This window comes from Tupaia chinensis, unplaced genomic scaffold (assembly GCF_000334495.1).
Source record: "Tupaia chinensis unplaced genomic scaffold, TupChi_1.0 Scaffold000014_1, whole genome shotgun sequence".
Classification (NCBI taxonomy): Eukaryota; Metazoa; Chordata; class Mammalia; order Scandentia; family Tupaiidae; genus Tupaia; species Tupaia belangeri.
In genome coordinates, this window is record NW_006159444.1 from 5407831 (window position 1) to 5424842 (window position 17012).

Here is a 17012-nt window from a genome sequence, read left to right on the forward strand (position 1 = left end):
CCGGCGGCGCTGGCTTGCCGCTGATCAGGGCGCCCCCTGGGGGCCGCCGCGCACGTCACAGAGGGTGCTGCCGCGTGGGACCCTGCACCTCCAAGTCTCCTAGGAAAGCTGCCGAGATAGCCAGCACATCACCCCCACAGTCCACTCTCAGACATCAACCAGCCCTGACCACAGGCTTCCTGAACTGTGTCTTTTTCCTATAGGACACGCCCTCAGGTGGGCACCGCAGGAGCCTGCGCTGGGTCTGGCCTGGCTGTACAAGCTGCACGATCTCGATCTCGCGCGTTCAGCACAAGCGCTGAGGGCTTCGGGCGTGCTCTGCTGAACAGCCACCACTTAGGGTCACAGAATCTTCAGGCTTGTAGGTAGAGCTCACCCCAGCCCTCTGCCTGGTTTGCAAGGGAATAAACCTGCTTCCCAAATGCTGTGCGCGAGGGAGGCCTGGATGGAAACCCAGGACCTTCCCACTGGCCGGCATTGCAGAGCATCACACCAGGACCAGGCCGCCCCGTGGTCCCTACACATACTCTCAGCTGCCAGCAGCCCCTCCCCTCCCCAGGTGCCCACATTCCCAGCTGGCAGAGGCTGGGAGTGGATTGTCATGAGGACCCTCTGGGGGTGCCTGTCTCTTTCTCTGCCTCTGTTTCTCTCCATGTCTCTCTCTCCTGGAAGAAATGAAACATTTGTTAAAAAAGAGTATGTTTAGCTTTGTGAGAAACTGCCAAACAGCCTGTCGTAGAAAGCTGAAGTCCACATGCACACACACACAAACTGCATGTGGATGTCACAGCAGCTTTATTCATAATTGCCAAAATTTGGAAGCAAATGAGATGTCCTTCAGTAGGTGAGTGGATCGATGGCGGTAGATGCAGAGGATGAAATATTACTGAGCACTACAAAGAACCATCAAGCCTAGGAAAGACAAGGAGGGACTGTAAATGCGTATTGTCAAGTGAACAAAGCCAATCTGAAAAGGCTACCTACTGTATGATCTCATTATGTAATAACATCTGGAAAAGGGAAAACAATGGAGACAGTACAAAGACTGGTGACGGGGCCAGCTGGTGGCGTGGTGGTGAAGGCGAAGGATCCCACATGGCCAGTTCCATGGTTCGAGTCCCAGACCCAGCAGCCAGAAAATCACTCTGGAGGCATGTATGTCCATACCCAAAATCCCAGCAGGAAACTGGAGAAGGATTGTGGTCGGGCTACCTACCCTGGAGGGTGATTTCTTTCTCTCTCTGTCTCTCTCTGGCAAGCACACACAACCTATGGCAAAAAAAAAAAAAAAGTAAAACAGACAACAAAGGTCGGTGGTGGTGCCACCAGTGGTGTGGTGGTTACAGTGGCTGAATCCCACAACGTGGACTGGGTGGTTGAGTCCTGGACCGCGATTTGAAAAACATGCCCAGCACCTATGTGGGCATGCCCAGGATTCCAAGGGAGGTGGTGTGGGCATCCCGCCTGGGAGGTGCTTTCTCACTGCTCTCCCCACTGAGCACCCATGCCCTATAACAAACTTTTAAAAAATGGAAGAGAAAAAAAAGTGGTTGCCAGGGATTAGGGAGGAGAGAGGGATGACTAGGGATTTTCAGGGCCGTGAAGCCAAACCGTATTACACTATGAAAACGGGTGCACGTCATCGTCTGTCAAAATGCACAGCATGTACACCACCATGGTGGGCCCTCACGGAAACTGTGGACTTCGGGTGATGATATCGTGCCAACGGGGATCTGCTGTCACGAATGTGCCGCTCCAGGGAGGATGCTGACAGTGGAGGTGTGCCTGCAGGGGGAGGTGGGACTGTCTTCTCCACTCAGCTCTACCGTCAATCTGACACTGCTCTGAAAAATCACGTCTGTTTTAAAAGTGGTCTGTTGACTGGGCCAATGTGACACAACAGGTGTGTGGCATCGCTGGCGAGCCTAAGGCTGGCCAGGGTGTGTTTAGAGTTAATGTGATAAATAGGTACAAAACACAAAGTATCTTTTTTTTTTTTTTTGAGAGGTTTCTTTTTTTTCACTATAGGGCACATGCGCCAGACAGAGAGAGACAGAGAGACAGAAAGCGAGAAATCACCCCCGGAGGGGTGGTCACGCCGCAATCCCTTCTCCTCCATTCTCCTCTTGGGATCTTGGGCACGCATGCCCACGTGCCCAGCATGAGCCTAAGCCACTGGGTCCAGGAATCGAACCACAGTCGACTACATGGGAGTCCAGCGACATAGCTACTACGCTAACTGCTGGTCCCTAAACACAAAGTATCTTTTTGAAAGCAAAGTCAGTTCCATACCCTTTGAGAGCACATACATCCTTGTTTACCATAAATCATTCTGACATTTTATAATTGCCAGGTGCCACTTACGAACAAGTATTTCAACATGTCAGTGCTCTACATGTGGATGAAAAAACTGCTGTATGAAGACATTAACTTAAATTCTACTCCAGTGTAAAAAGCTCAGTTTAGTCATGGTTATAGTCATGCTTTAAAAAAAGAAAGAAAGGAAGGAAGAAAGAAAGAATAGAGTCAGCCGGTGGTGTGGTGGTTTAGGTGGCTGGATCCTAGCATGGTTTGAGTTCTGGACTGGTCAGCCTCAAAAGCATGCCAGGCATGGATACACACATGCTCCAAATCCCAAAAAGGAGAGAAAAATGGAGAAAGACCTGCAGCGTAACTGCTTTCTCACTTTCCCTCTCTCTCTCTCTCTCTCTCTCTCTCTCTCTCTTTCTCTTTCTCTGGCAAGCACATGCATCCTATATAGCAAATTGAAGAATAATGATAAATTAGGGTCCAGCAGATGGTGTAATGGTTATCGCTGGCCTCCCACATAGTCAACTGCGGTTGGAGTCCTGGACTCGTGCTGGGCGTGTGTGCATATGTGCCCAAAATCCCGAGAGGAGACTGGAGGAGAAGGGATTGCAATGTGGCCATTCCCCCTGGGGGTGATTTCTAGCTCTCTGTCTCTCTCTGTCCCTCTCGTGAGCGCACACACCCTATAGCAAAAATCTCTTTTTAAAAAAGATAAAGTAAATGAGGTAAAATATTAACAAAGTGAAACTGCGTAAGGGACAGATGGGTGTTCCCTGTACTGTTTTTATTGACCGCGACTTTCTGTAAACTTAAAGGTACTGCTTTTATTTTAAAGAAAATCAATTGGAAGAATAAACAAGTACAGATAACTAATAAAAGTATTAAACACAATGGAGAGTAAATGATGGTCCCTACTGATTTTAGAAGATGTTAGATCTTTTCTCCACATTCTAGGCCATAATATACATTTAAAAAATATATTTAACTTTATTTATTTATTCATTCATTTATTTCAATTTGACCAGAGAGGGATAGAGAGAGAGAGAGAGAGAGAAAGCCGCCCAGTCCAGGAGTCGAACCACAGTTGGCCATGTGGGAGGCCAGCATCCTTAACCACCATGCCACCTGCCAGTCCCCATAATATACAGTTTACCCATGTGTTTATACATAAGTTTGATCAATGTATCCATGTAATCAATAGAAAAGCTACTCAACAAAAAGGGGGTGTGTGTAAGAGAAACGAAGATTAAAAAACAAGTTCTGGAGACAGCTTGGTGTTTAAGTTTGAGCCGTCCCACTTACTAGCACGGAACCTGGGAAAGTCTGGCAAAAGCTCTGTTGTGGTGTCCTCACCCGTCACCTGAGTCACTATAGTTCCTTCTGCAAAGACTAGTTAGGAGGATGAAGTATCCGTTGGCTGTCTATAATAGAACTGAAACGAAAACCCAAATGACATTTTTGTATCTTCAGAATGAAACTACTTATTCTTAGCTATTTTTTTTAACCAACACCAAAACTAATCTATATAAATCATAGGAGACTTTGAATGACAAAACATCAGAGGAGATACCCATAAAGACAATGTCCCAAGAGAATCACTGTTAGCGTTTTACATTATTTTTTTTTTTCAGGATAAGTTGTTCAATAGTCTGAAAGACTGTGACATAATGGCCACATAACTTAGGTTTACGTCCTCCTGTTGTTAGACAATGTACTTAAGTTCGGTCTTCGCTATCAAGCTTTGTCGCTAACATTGACGTGTATGTACATTGTTATTGTCCAAATCTCCAAGCGAGTGTTTGAACAGAAGAGGGCAGTATTGAACAACTTTCAGCTCCACTAACAGAGGCTGGTGATTTCAGGACAAGAAGATGCTGCAGAAATCCACCAAAATCATAAAGTTTAGGTGGACATTTTTTAAAAGCTTATTTATTTACTGAAAGAGAAGGAAAACGGACCCTCCACAGGGTCTTGCCATGCCAGGATCCTCCCCCAGACCTCAGCTAGCCAGGGTTCTGGTGTGCTCGTGGGCTTTCCCATATGCTCCTGCAGCACACAGCAGGGCCCTGCAACCCGCACTACCGTGGTGCACCACTAAGTTGCAATCTTAGATTCCAGAAGGCTGAAATGTCACATTGCATTCATTTTCACCTCTTTGAATTCCAACGTGAACATTTTAAAAGGGGAAAAGGGGCACAAACATGACATGTTAGCTCCCTATATGAGGCAGTCTTCAAAAAATTCATGAAAAATGTGTGTTACCAAAAAATCTATGCATGAGGCTGACCCCATAGCCTAGGGGTTAAAGGAATCAGACCCCACATGGCTGACCACAGTTCGAATCCCAGCCCTGGCAACTTGAAAAGTACACTCTGTGTGTGTGTGTGTGTGTGTGTGTGTCTATGTGTGTGTGTGCCCCCAAATCCTGACGGGATAGAAAAACAGAGGAGACTGAGGTAGGACCACAGCTACTATGGAGTGCTCTCCCACCCCGTTTCTATCTGGCAAGTGTGTACACACTCTGGCCATTGAAAAAAGATCTATGCATGCATTTTTTTTTAAATTTGCACAAAAATGAACTTATATAGTAGTTCCATTCTCCATAAGCCTTTCAAGTTCCCCTTATCTTCTCTCTTTTTCTGTATTTACAGATCCTTTACCCCATTTTGGGCCAACTGTGGGTCAAATGTGGCTGTGGCCCTTCTTCCTGTGTTGCCCCCCTCAACTTCACCCCTTTCTCACTTTCTCCATTTTTCCCAGTACAGCTGTACATGATACACCAAAATCACCCCACATTTCCCAGGATCTAGCTGGAGCTGGGATCCCCAGATGAGGCTGTTACCATCACATCCAGTTGTGGTTGGCAAAATCCTGTCAAAGTGTGTTTTGCAAGCTGATTCTGAAGGAGGTCACAGCTTAGTGAGTACATACATTTTTTTCTTTAACATAGATTTTTGCTATAGGGAGTGTGCACTCACCTGGAGAGACAGAGACAGAGACAGAAAGCAAGAAATAACCCTTTGGGAGGATGGCCATGCTGCAATCCCTTCTCTTCCATTCCCCTCCTGAGATTTAGGGCACACATGCATGCACACGTGTCCGGCGTGAATCTAAAGCCGCAGGGTTCGGGACTCATGTGGGAGTCCAACACAACATAATCATTAGGTCATCTGCTGGTCCCTGTTAAATGCATTTTTAAAAACACCTGAAAAATGGGGCAGCAGACAGGGAAGAGAGGACCAAACTCGTAGATTTGGTCAGGAGGTGAGGGTGATGGATAAGAGCCTCTGGCGACTCCATGCCCGCCTGTTCAGACTCAGGGCAGAAACCATCCACAGTACACTTCGTCATAACCTTCTACTAACTAGTCTACTTTTAAGTTTCTTTCTTTTTTCCATGAGCAAGAGATGGACGGAAACACACAGAGTCAGAGAGATGTAACCTCCAACAGGGTCACGATCCAACCTCAGCCTCAGCAAGGCCAAGAACAGGGGCACACAGGTACACGCACTCAGGGAGGTCTCTGGACTTGAACTGGGAACCTTCCCATGTGGGTCAGCCTCGCAGAGCATAGTGTTCTACCACTGTGCCACCACTTGGCCCCAACGTTCCATGATTAAATTTACTCTTTTTAAATTATTTGCTAGAGGTTGTATGCACTTGCCAGAGACAGCGCGTGAGAGGGAGAAAGCACGCCCACACCCATGGAAGGCATGGTCACACGTGGTCTCCTTTCCTCCACTTCTCCATCCTATTGGGATCTGAGGCATGCACGCACATGCACCCAGCATGTTTTCCAAGCTACTGGGGCCGGCCAGGTTTTAATGTATGAGTTTAAACCTCCTCTACAATCACTTTCGACCCTATAGAATTATCTGCTTTAGATTTGTCCAGTGGGACAGGAAAAAGAAAATCAAAAGGCTTGATCATCATGAACATTCTAGGCACCGAGAAAGTCCTTCCACTGAAACAACTGGTTTTAGGGGACCAGCAGGTGGTGTGGTGGTTAAGGTGCTAGACACTCCCACATGGGCAACAATGGTTTGCGCCCCAGACCAAGCGGCTTGCTTTCTGACTCTCTCTCTCTCTCTCTCTCTCTCTCTCTCTCTCTCTGTCTCTTTCTGGTCTAAATAAATAAATAAATAAATTTTTAAAAAGGAGGAAGAATGAATAAATAAAATTAAATAAAAAATTCTTTAAGAAAAAAAAAAAAGAAACAGCTGGTGTTAGAGTGGGCCTTTATCACACAAGGTGCGGTTACCACCCCTGCGAGACTGATTATCCCACCCTCGGAAGAACATTGCCCGTGGCACAGCAGGTTTCTCACGTACCCCTCAAGTCCAAGCACCGTGCTTGTTTATTCACTTATTCAGGGTTGCCAGTGCTCGGCTAGGCCATCGGCAATGCCTCCGCCTGCTAGGGATGGGAGCTGGTGGAAGTGGCAGGAGGGAGCGGGCAGGGTATGCACCAGGAGGCTGAGCTGGCAGCTCCTCATCTTCATCCTGTCCTGCCACCACTGGTCTCTACTGCCCCGTGGATAAACAAACGTGTGGGGAAAAGTGCAATCCTTCCTCTGGTCCACGCACCCATCTGCACCACCTCACAGTCCTGTGTGGTATGTGCTTGGTGCAAGCGGGTTTTCCAGGTCATCCATTAGTGGAAACAATATCATCCACGTCTTGCATCTCAGAAGAACATGACCACAGAGGACCAACACTTCTACTCCCTTTTTCTGGTGGGGACCCCAACTGTATGCTTATGTCAAAGTGTCAACGTGTTGGGAACGTTCATTGGGAAAGAAAAAATCTTTAAAATGACATAGAAGCCAGCCAGGTAGCACGGTAGTTAAGGTGGCTGATCTCACATGGCCAACTGTCCAGTTCAGGTACTGGATCTGGTGGGTTGAAAATCACACCAGGTGCGTGTGCATGTGTGTCCAAGATCCCAAAAGGAAAATGGAGGAGGAGGGACTGTGGCATGGCCAGCCCCTGAGTGGTGACTTCTCACTTTCCCTCTCACTGGTCTTGGTCTCTCTCTCTCCAGTGAGCACATGTGCCCTATGACAAAAACCTCTTTAAAATGAAAAACACACCGTACGTGCGTACATGTATATCCAAAATCCCGAGGAGAGATGGAAAAGGGATTACAGCACATCCCCTTGGGGAGTGCTTTCTCACTCTCTCTTTCTCTCTTTCCAGCGAGCACATGCAATCTAGAGCAAAACCAAGCAAATAAACTGAAAAGCAAGATGTAGAACGAGCTTCCATTTACTTAATTTTCTGAATATGCCCTGGAAGAAGGAATCCCCAGCATGTACAGATATTACATGATGCTGTCACTGGGGGCTGGACAGGGGCACAGCAGTAAAATGCAAAGCTGACCCACATGGGAAAGTTCTAGGTTCAAGTCCAAAGACCTCCCTGAGTGCGCCCGGCATGTGTGTATGCCCATGACCCGAGACTGGTGGAGGCTGGGGGTGAATCATGGTATCAAGACTCTGTCGGGGTACCTGTCTCTCTATCTCTGTCTCACCCATGTAAGAAATAAACTAAAGAAAACAAATCCCAACTATTGAAATATTAAAAAAAAAAAAAAAAAAAGACGCAGTAAGGATATGGGCTAGGCATGGATGGAACTCCGTGTTTTGTACCTTCAGGAAGGAAAGATAACTTGAAATTGTTTTATCACTGCAAAGATTTGGGGTAAGCTTTTCGTTTCAAAAGTTTTTCTAGGGGAACCAGCAGTTAGCGTAATGGCTATGTCGCTGAACTCCCACGTAGTCGACCGCGGTTCGTGTCCCGGACCCGGTGGTTTAAAACTCACGCCAGGCGCGTGTGCGTGCATGCCCAAGATCCCGAGAGGAGAATGGAGGAGAAGGGATTGCGGCGTGACCATTCCCCCTGGGGGGGGATTTCTCGCTTTCTGTCTCTATGTCTCTCTCTGTCTGGCGAGCGCACGCGCCCTATAGCAAAAACCTCTCAAAACAAAAAAAAAGTTTTTCTAGGCCAGCAGGTGGTACGGAGGTTAAGGCAGCTGGGTCCCACATGGTTGACTATGCCTTTCAAGTTCTAGACCGACTGGCCTGAAAAATATGTCAGGTATGTGTGCATATGTGCCTGAAGTCCCAAAAAGGGGACAGAGGAGAAGGGATTGCAGGGTAGCCATCTCCTCTGGGGGGTGATGTCTCACTTTCCCTCTCTCTCTCTCTCTCTCTAGCAAATGCACGTACCCTATAGTAAAACTAAAAAGAAAAAAAAAAAAAAAACTAAGATGATCTTAGAATGATGGGTAAAAACAAAAGACTTTCTTCAGTAAAGTATGTGGAGTGAGAAGACTCCCAGTAGACGTATTTCCTGGAGCGATTACTTCTCCCTGGGTACGTAAGAGTGCAAATGACCCTTGAACTGCCCCATAGAACAGGGCACACTGGCAGGCTGATGCCACATAGCCAACTGTGAGTGTACATCCTGGCCCCAGGGGCTTGGAAAAAAACAAAGAAAGCACGTGCCGTGTGCCCAAAATTGCGACAGCAGAAATGAAGGAGAAAGGGCTGTGACGTGACCATGCCCCATTGTGGGGAGGGGTACTTTCTCTTTCTCTTTCCTCTTCCTGTCTCTGCCACCCCTTCTCTCTTTTAGGTGAGTGCACATACCTTTCTTGCAATTAAGAAAAGAAAGAAGTTTAAAAATAATGGCATAAACTGGGCCAGCAGGTGACGAGGTAGTTAGGGTGCTGGATCCCACATGGCTGACTCCCCAGTTCACATCCTGGACCCAGCAGCTTGAAAATCATACTGGGCACATGTGTGTGCATGCACAAAATCCCAAGAAGAGAACGCAGGAGAAGGGATTGCGGCGTGGCCATCCCCCGAAGGAGTGATTTCTCACTTTCTGTCTCTCTGTCTCTGTCTGTCTCTCCCTGGTAAGCTCATGTTCTCTATATCAAAAAACTATATAAAAAAAAAAAGAGTATAAACAATCCTCAATTATTATGTTGTAGAGAAAAGGGAAAATACATATTTAATGATAATAACAATGTCCTATGTGGCATCTAATACTTTAAACAGTTATAACTATCCTTTCCATGGGGCTGGAAAAAAAAAATCTACGGATAATGACAAAGTCAAATAAATGTAAAAACACATGAAAAGTTGTGTCTTTAGTGATGTAATAAGAAATCAAAACTTGAAACCATTTCACCTACGGGAGTCTCACTTTAGCAGGAAGTGTTAAGCAGTTCGCATTGAAGCGTTAGCTTCTACAGGCCGGTGTATCTCTAGGCAAATGTTCTGTTACTCCAATTCGTAAGATCAACCTCAAGAGATCTATGATGAATTTATGCAAATATGCATTTTCTTCATGCAAATAATCATAAGCTGCCCTCTTATCCTTAAGATCTCAAAGACTCCGCCAGGGTAAAGCCCGAGAAGTGGGCCCTGTTCTAACCAGAATACCCGGCCCCAAGCTCCACAGTCTAATATGCAGCGGGTGTCTAAAATCCATGCACTCGCCTTTCTTTTCTCACTCTTCCAAATACGTACAGATTAAGGGATAAAAGCATAACTTGTTTACTTAGAGGCTTAAAAGAGGAAAAAAAAAACTGTAAAGGAGTATGTTGTATTACATATCAGAATGTTTTCATCCAAACTTAGCTATCAGGCTTCAGTGACACGACCACCTTCATTCTGGGCAGAGAAGAAGTGCGATATTACAAAGACTACAACATTCGTTTTTGGGGGTTTAGTATAACCAGCACTTTCCATCCCCAGGCTCAGGCGGCTTACTGTGACATCTGGAACTGGTTAACTTTCCCCTAAGACTTGTAGCATTGTTCTGGAAAACATCCAGGAATTCTCTGCATTCTAAATCCACCCCTTATATCCTACACACCCAACTTCCCTTGCGCTAAAGCTCATTAACCACAAAACCTCCAAGTGGAGACGCTTTACTGAGATTCAGATTCAGAGCGGCAAAACCCCATGGAGGCACACACAGGTGACATCATCATTGTCCCTGCTTTTCTTTTTTTTTTTTAAATACCAGAGGGTATGTGCAAAGACCGGAAAGAAAGAGTGAGAGCGCACCTTTCGATGGGTGAGTGCGATCCCCTTTCTTCCATTTCCCCCGTTTTGTCAGGTCACGAATGCACAAGCACCTGCCGTGTTTTTCAAGCCACCAAGGACCAGGATTCAAACCATCATTGCCCCTGTGGCATAGGGTTTAACCATTGCCCAGTGAAAGGGGCCTGCCCAGTGCCTGCCTGTAACAGCAAGTTTTATAGTCCCCCAACTTCTGGGCAGGCATGTAAAAATGTGGGCATCACTAGACAAATAACAGCATCTTATACTCAAATGACAGCTTTTCTCACAGGGTGCTCTGCAGTATGCTTCTTCCTGGTTGTCAAGCCCTGGATAAATTGCCAAACCACGAGGCATGTTCTTTCATGATAGAAAGAGGGCTACACAGGCACTTTTTGTAAGATTATTGCAAGGAAAAAGAGAATTTTCAGAAAGTGCCAATTAGGACGTGATGGCATCGGCGCTCAGCGAGCAGCAGTTATGACTAGCCGTTGTGAAGGTATCAGTTTCATATCCTGCACAGTTGTTGTTGCTTGTTTGTTTCTGGGTTTGTTTTTTGTTGTGGTGGTGGTGGCAGTAATATATGTTTAGATTTTCTTGCCATAGGGCACGTGCGCTTGCTGGAGAGACAGAGAGAGAAAGAGAGAGAGAAACAATGAGAGAAAGTAAGAAATCATCCCCCAGGGGGATGGACACTATAATCCAATCCTTTCTCCTGTTGGGATTTGGGGCCCACACCCACATCATGTGCTTCACATGACTTTCAAGCCACGAGGTCCATGAATGAAGCATTTGGAAATACAGCACCTTAACTGCCAGGTCACCTGCTGGCTCCAGTTATACTGTATCTTACAAAAATAAAGAGAAATTGAATTTCTAGTCAAAAAAGAGTGTTAGAAAAAAAAATTCTGATCAATTAGGTTGAAAACCAAATGTGGGCAAACAACATTAAATGTTATATAATAAGAATTATTCCTAGGATTAACTAGTTTATACTCTTAAAGTCAGGTTCTTGAAATAACAGTTCAATATCTACAAGCTAAATGCTGCCATTTTCTTTATCTCTAATCTTCACAGACTTCATCAATTATAGTTGCTGAAAGGAATATCTTTGTTTAAATTTATAGATAAATTATTTCCTTTTCATTTTTTAAACTTTCTATAAGGCATGTGCACTTGCCACAGAGAGAAAGAGAGAGAGAGAGAGAGAGAGAGAATAAATGAGGTGGGGAGGAAGTGAGAAAGTACTCTCCAAGGGGATGGACACTGGTAATCTCTTCTATTCCCTTGGGATTTGGGGCATGCACACACATGCACTCAGCATGTTTTTTAAGCCACTGGGTCCAGTACTTGAATCATACAATCAGCCATGTGGGATTCAGTCTCTTTAACCATCACACCACTGACTGGCCTCAGATAAATTGTTTATAAACAAACAAAAAAATTGTAATGAAAACAAAATAATAAAGAACCTTTTACTAAAATAAGTAACAAAAGAAAGTGTGTTATAAGTAAATAAAAATAGTTATGAATTAAATGCTCTCCTTGGTTTTCATTTAAAATGTGATGATTGTGATGCAAGGAAAATTGCAACACACACTATAGATTCGCTATCTAAGAAAGACTTTGTGCTTAGATCACAGATACTAGTTGAAATTGGCTCTTCTTTTAGTTAGAGATGTATAAACAATGAGTTTCATTTGCTTCACTGTCAGATGTGAATAGAACATCAACTATGGGTTACAGTAGAGACTCCATGTTATAAACACTAATAAATTAAATACTGATTTAAGTAGACAAGCGTGAAAGCATATTAAATCCACTTTTTTTAATCTTCCAGAAAATGTATTTCCAAATACACATGAAATAGATCATTTATAAATATTATTATACTTAAATGTACAATTATATTTTTGTCAATTAATTTGAAAGTATTTATTATTTTAGAAATGTAGTTTTTTATAGTTCACTTAAAGACAGAAGAAGTAATTGTGCTATGCTTTATATTTTCAGTTCCTTTTAAAATCTTCATAGATTAAAAATAAGGTAGATAAGATGCTGATTCTCCAAGGTTGGCATCAGTAAGGGCTAAGGTCTGATCAAAACATGTTAAATATCAGCATACGTAGAGAATTCTGCTTTATAGAATCTGTTAGGGATTACATGTAACTCCTTTTCTTTGTCAATATCTTGCATAACATTACATTGTGGTACTGAGTATTTTGCTCCTGTATGTGTATTAAAAGTATAGGTAAGAGTTAAACAATAGAATAAGAAAAATTGATTTGGTAGATGATCCATCTGAAATCTGAAGAACATACACCAGAATTCAGTATAAAAATCAGATATGTGAAATAGACAAAGAGGATTAAGAGACACTGGGAATGTTGATGCCACAATCCCTTCTCCTCCATTCTCCACTTGGGACTTTGGGTATGTACGCACATGCGCCCAGCATGATTTTTTTTTTTTTGAGAGGTTTTCGCTATAGGGCGCGTGTGCTCGCCAGACAGAGAGAGACATAGAGACAGAAAGCAAGAAATCACCCCCCAGGGGAGATGGTCACGCCACAATCCCTTCTCCTCCATTCTCCTCTCAGGATCTTGGGCACGCACGCACACGCGCCCGGTGTGAGTTTCCAGCCACCGGGTCCGGGACACGAACCGCGGTCGACTACATGGGAGTCCAGCGACATAGCCATTATGCTAACTGCTGGTTCCCCGCCCCATGATTTTCAAGCCACCCAGTCTGGGACTCCTGCCACAGAGCTGGCCTGTGCGACCCAGCCACCCTAACCTCCATGCCACCTGCTGGCTCTCCCACAAGTTTGTGCCAACTAACCTGCCTCATTAACAGATCTGAATAGTTATGTGCAGGCTGGTTTTTGTTTTTGTTTTTATTTTTGTTTTTCCTTCTTACAGAATGATTTGCATGGGGGCATGCATTATAAATAATCTATTTAGAACCAGCATGAATGCTTGGTTATTCTTCCCCACTTTTGAGATAAAGAACAATGTTGTCCTAATTTCTCATGATACTCTACAGTTTATAAAGTATCAATGTTATCCAGTCATGTCTCAATAATGTGTGTGAGTTAGAGAAAATAGGAGAGATATTTTTCTAATTCCTAAAGTTTTTTTTTTTTTTTTTTTTTTTTGCTGGCCTGCCATTGATAAGTGGGTGGGGAAGTCACTTCATTTCTAGTTTCTTTTTTTATTATTAAAGGTTTTATTTAACTTAACTTACTTACCTACTTATTATTTTTAAAATTTGATCAGAGAGGGACAGAGTGAGAGAGAGAGAAAGTGAGAAAGCAAGCCACCAGGTCTGGGACTCAAACCGCAGCCAGCCATGTGGGAGTCCAGTGCCCGTAACCACTAGGCCACCTGCCCCTTCTAGTTTCTAAGCTGAGTTATTGTGAGCAAGCTATGAAGGAAAAAGGCCTCAGAAATGGCAATTGTCTGGAATGTGAGAAAGCAAATTAATTCAAATTCTGCAGCACCCATTTCACTGACTGCTTTGAAGCCGGTGGGAGGAGGGGAGGTAACAGTTAACGTGAAGGGACAGCTTTCACAATGGTCAGAAATGAGAACTCCCCAGTGGTCCCCACAAAATACCACCATTCCTGTAAACTAACAGTGAGACGTAAGCACAGGCCTCCTGAAATAGCGTAGTACTAAAGAAGACCAAGGTAACTTTCCTCCACATTACTTAAATGAGTAAGCCCAAAGGTCTAACAGATCTTTAGTATAAAAACATTCCTTACTGTCAATCTTTCAAATCTTTCTGCCTCGGGGTGTGCGTGCCTACCAAAGAGAGACAGAGAGAAAGAGAAGGTGAGACAGCATTCCCCATGGGGCATGGTTACACCATAATCCCTTTTCTTCCACTTCTCCCTCCTGTTGGAATTCTAGGTATGAACACACACACACACACACACACACACACACACACACACACGCCTGGGGTGTTTTTCAAGCCAGGTCCAAGATTCGAACCACACTGTTGGCCACCTGGGGTCCAGCCATCCTTACCACCATGCCACCAGTTGGCCCTTCTTACTGTCAATTTTAAAAGATCTCATTGGGTATTAGCAGATGGTGTAGTGGTTATATCACTGGACTCCCACATGGCCAACCACAGTTCAAATCCTGGACCAGATGGCTTAAAACTCATGCCAGGTGCATAGGCGTGCATGCCCAAAATCCCGAGAGGAGAACAGAAAAGGGACTGCAGTGGCGCCATTACCCCTTGGGAGTGATTTCCCACTGTCTCTCTCTCTCTCTCTCTGTCTCTCTGGCAAGCACATGCACCCTATAGCAAAAATTCCTCCAAAAATAAAGCAAAATAAAAGCTCTGGTTGCTTTTCAGATTCTGACCAACTATTTAAGGACTATGATTATAAATCTTTCTAGTTAGGATAATATGCAGAGGGAAAAAAAGGTCACTAAAACTCCCTTTTAGTTTTCACTGCAAAATGTTTATTTGTTGTTAAATTTGGGGAAAGGAGGAGGTTAAGATTTTCTGTGCATTTTCCTACTACCAGAAAAAGGTGTTAGATTTCACTCTATCTTTCATACCCACATTGTAGGAAAAGCACAACTCAGAAAGGAATAGATCCACTGTCTTATGTTAGCCTTAAAAATTATTCCTTCCAACTGTTTCTAATCGTTCATCATTCCATTCCATTGGGATTATCTGAGCCAACTGTTAAAAGCCCCCTCAACTGGCCCAAATTTAACCCTTAATCACCTTCTTTTACAATCACATAGTGAATAAAAATCATCCTGTACACAAAAGTACCCAGAAAAAACGTTAGGATTTCAGAAGCCCCACCCCCAGTTTCTAGTCAGAGCTGGGCATTTGCATATTTCATTCACAAAAATATTAATGATATAAGAAAAAAAACAGAATTCTGTATTTTTTTTTTCATTTTATACCATCTATCTCACCATAGCTTTCAGATCATGTAAGTTTTCACGTTAAATAAGTAGTAAAAAGAGACTAGTTAGCAAGGTCAGCTTAGAAAAGGAATTTAAGGAAATTACAAAGTAAACAAGCTAATCTATAGGAAGTGAGAGATATTTTTAGTTTTGCTAAACTTTCACATTCATTTAAAATTCCATAGGAGGGCAAGGCTCTGAAGAGCAGTTCTACTGAGAAAAGTTTTGAGTCCTAGTAATTCTATTCTGTGCTTTTTCAAAACCACATAGATTGGCTGCGATGGTCTCTGATTTTTATGAGCTGTTTTTATACATCTAAATTAGCAAACAAAGTTTCATTTTCTTGGTGAAAGGGAAAAGAAAGAGAGGAATCAAAAACACGCTGCTCCCCAAAAAGTCAGGCCACAGTACGATTTCCTAAGTGCCCAGTTCGAGGGGCTGCACGCTGCATGTATGACGCGCATTTGGCAGTAGGTGTTACACTTCGGACTCGGCCAGATTCCTAGAAAGCAAGCTTAAGAAACGCTTTTTACTATTCGCAGTCTAAATGATGTTGCCCGCCAGCCACCAATTTCATGGGAACTACGGCTTTATTAAAACCACTAAAACCAGAGCCAAAAGTTGGTCCCTTCACCGGCCAAGTATACCTTAATTGAAAGCTCAAAGCGACACTCGATTTCTCAAAAAAGAGTTTCTTTTCTTTATGACCACAAGCGACTAGGCTTTCACAAGCTATTTTCAGGTTCACGGAAACGTGACAAGTTTCTATTCAGTCGGCCATGGATGCGGTTCCTCCGGAAAGCCCCCTCCCCAAAGGGAAGGGTCCACAGGACAAAATCATTCAGACTCCCACAGCCACGGCCACGAAAGACTAACTCCGGCTTAAACAAAAGCAAACGTGGGTTTGTTTCTAGGTGAACCAAACAGAATGCTCTTGCGATCAAAAAGCCAACACACGGAGAGAGTAAGTGAGTGCCCACAGATGGCCAGCCGCTGGCCTTGGGGGCCCCCACCCCAAAGCACGTTAGCCAGGTCAAGCCCTCCTCTGGCTCGGTGGCTGCCACCAGGGAGAACCGAGCAGGAGCAGGACCGGCCGCACCGTACCTGTGATGGTGATGGTCCCCAGCATATCGGACTTGAGAGCAGGCCTCCAGGCAGAAGCTGCGCGGCCGACCCCTGCCCTCCGCGGGCAGCTGGCTGCAGCCTCAGCCTCCCCGCTGTCCGCCCGCTGGAGCCTTGTAAGATCAGAAAGAACTCAGCGCCCAGCCACCCTCGGGGCACCAGGGAGAGCGAGAGGGACTCTTGGAGCTGCAGCAGCCAACAGCGGCCGCGGAGGCACTTCGCGGCTTGTTATAGGAGGACCCCGACCCACCCACCGGCCCGCAGCCAGCAGGCGCCAGGGAGCTCCGGCCCCTCCCTCGCGGGCTCCGCTTCCCGGACCTGCCGGGACCACCCCACCCGCGAGTCACGTGCTGCGTCCTAAGGCCCGAACCCAGCGGGTCGCTAGTGGCTGCTTGAGGTCAGCCGGCTGTGGGGAGCCCAGCGAGGGCTTAGAGCTGCTAGGAGGAGTCAGCCCAGGCGGCGGCGTTTGATCTGACCCGGCTCTACATTGTGGGCACCGACTTCGCTTCTGTACCTCCGCTTTCAAATGATTTAAGGAGATACCCGCACAGATGTTCGGT

General features: G+C 45.0%; 1 protein-coding gene across 1 annotated transcript in view; it reads right to left on the minus strand.

The window, feature by feature from the left end:
• The window catches only part of AKAP12 (A-kinase anchoring protein 12), a 28980-nt gene extending 12366 nt beyond the window's left edge, over positions 1-16614 (minus strand). The window contains exon 1 of the mRNA XM_006140014.3: positions 16435-16614. Coding sequence (XP_006140076.1) covers positions 16435-16459 — 25 coding nt within the window. The 5' untranslated portion in view covers positions 16460-16614. The remainder of the gene's footprint in view (positions 1-16434) is intronic.
• Between the last annotated feature and the right edge of the window lie 398 nt (positions 16615-17012).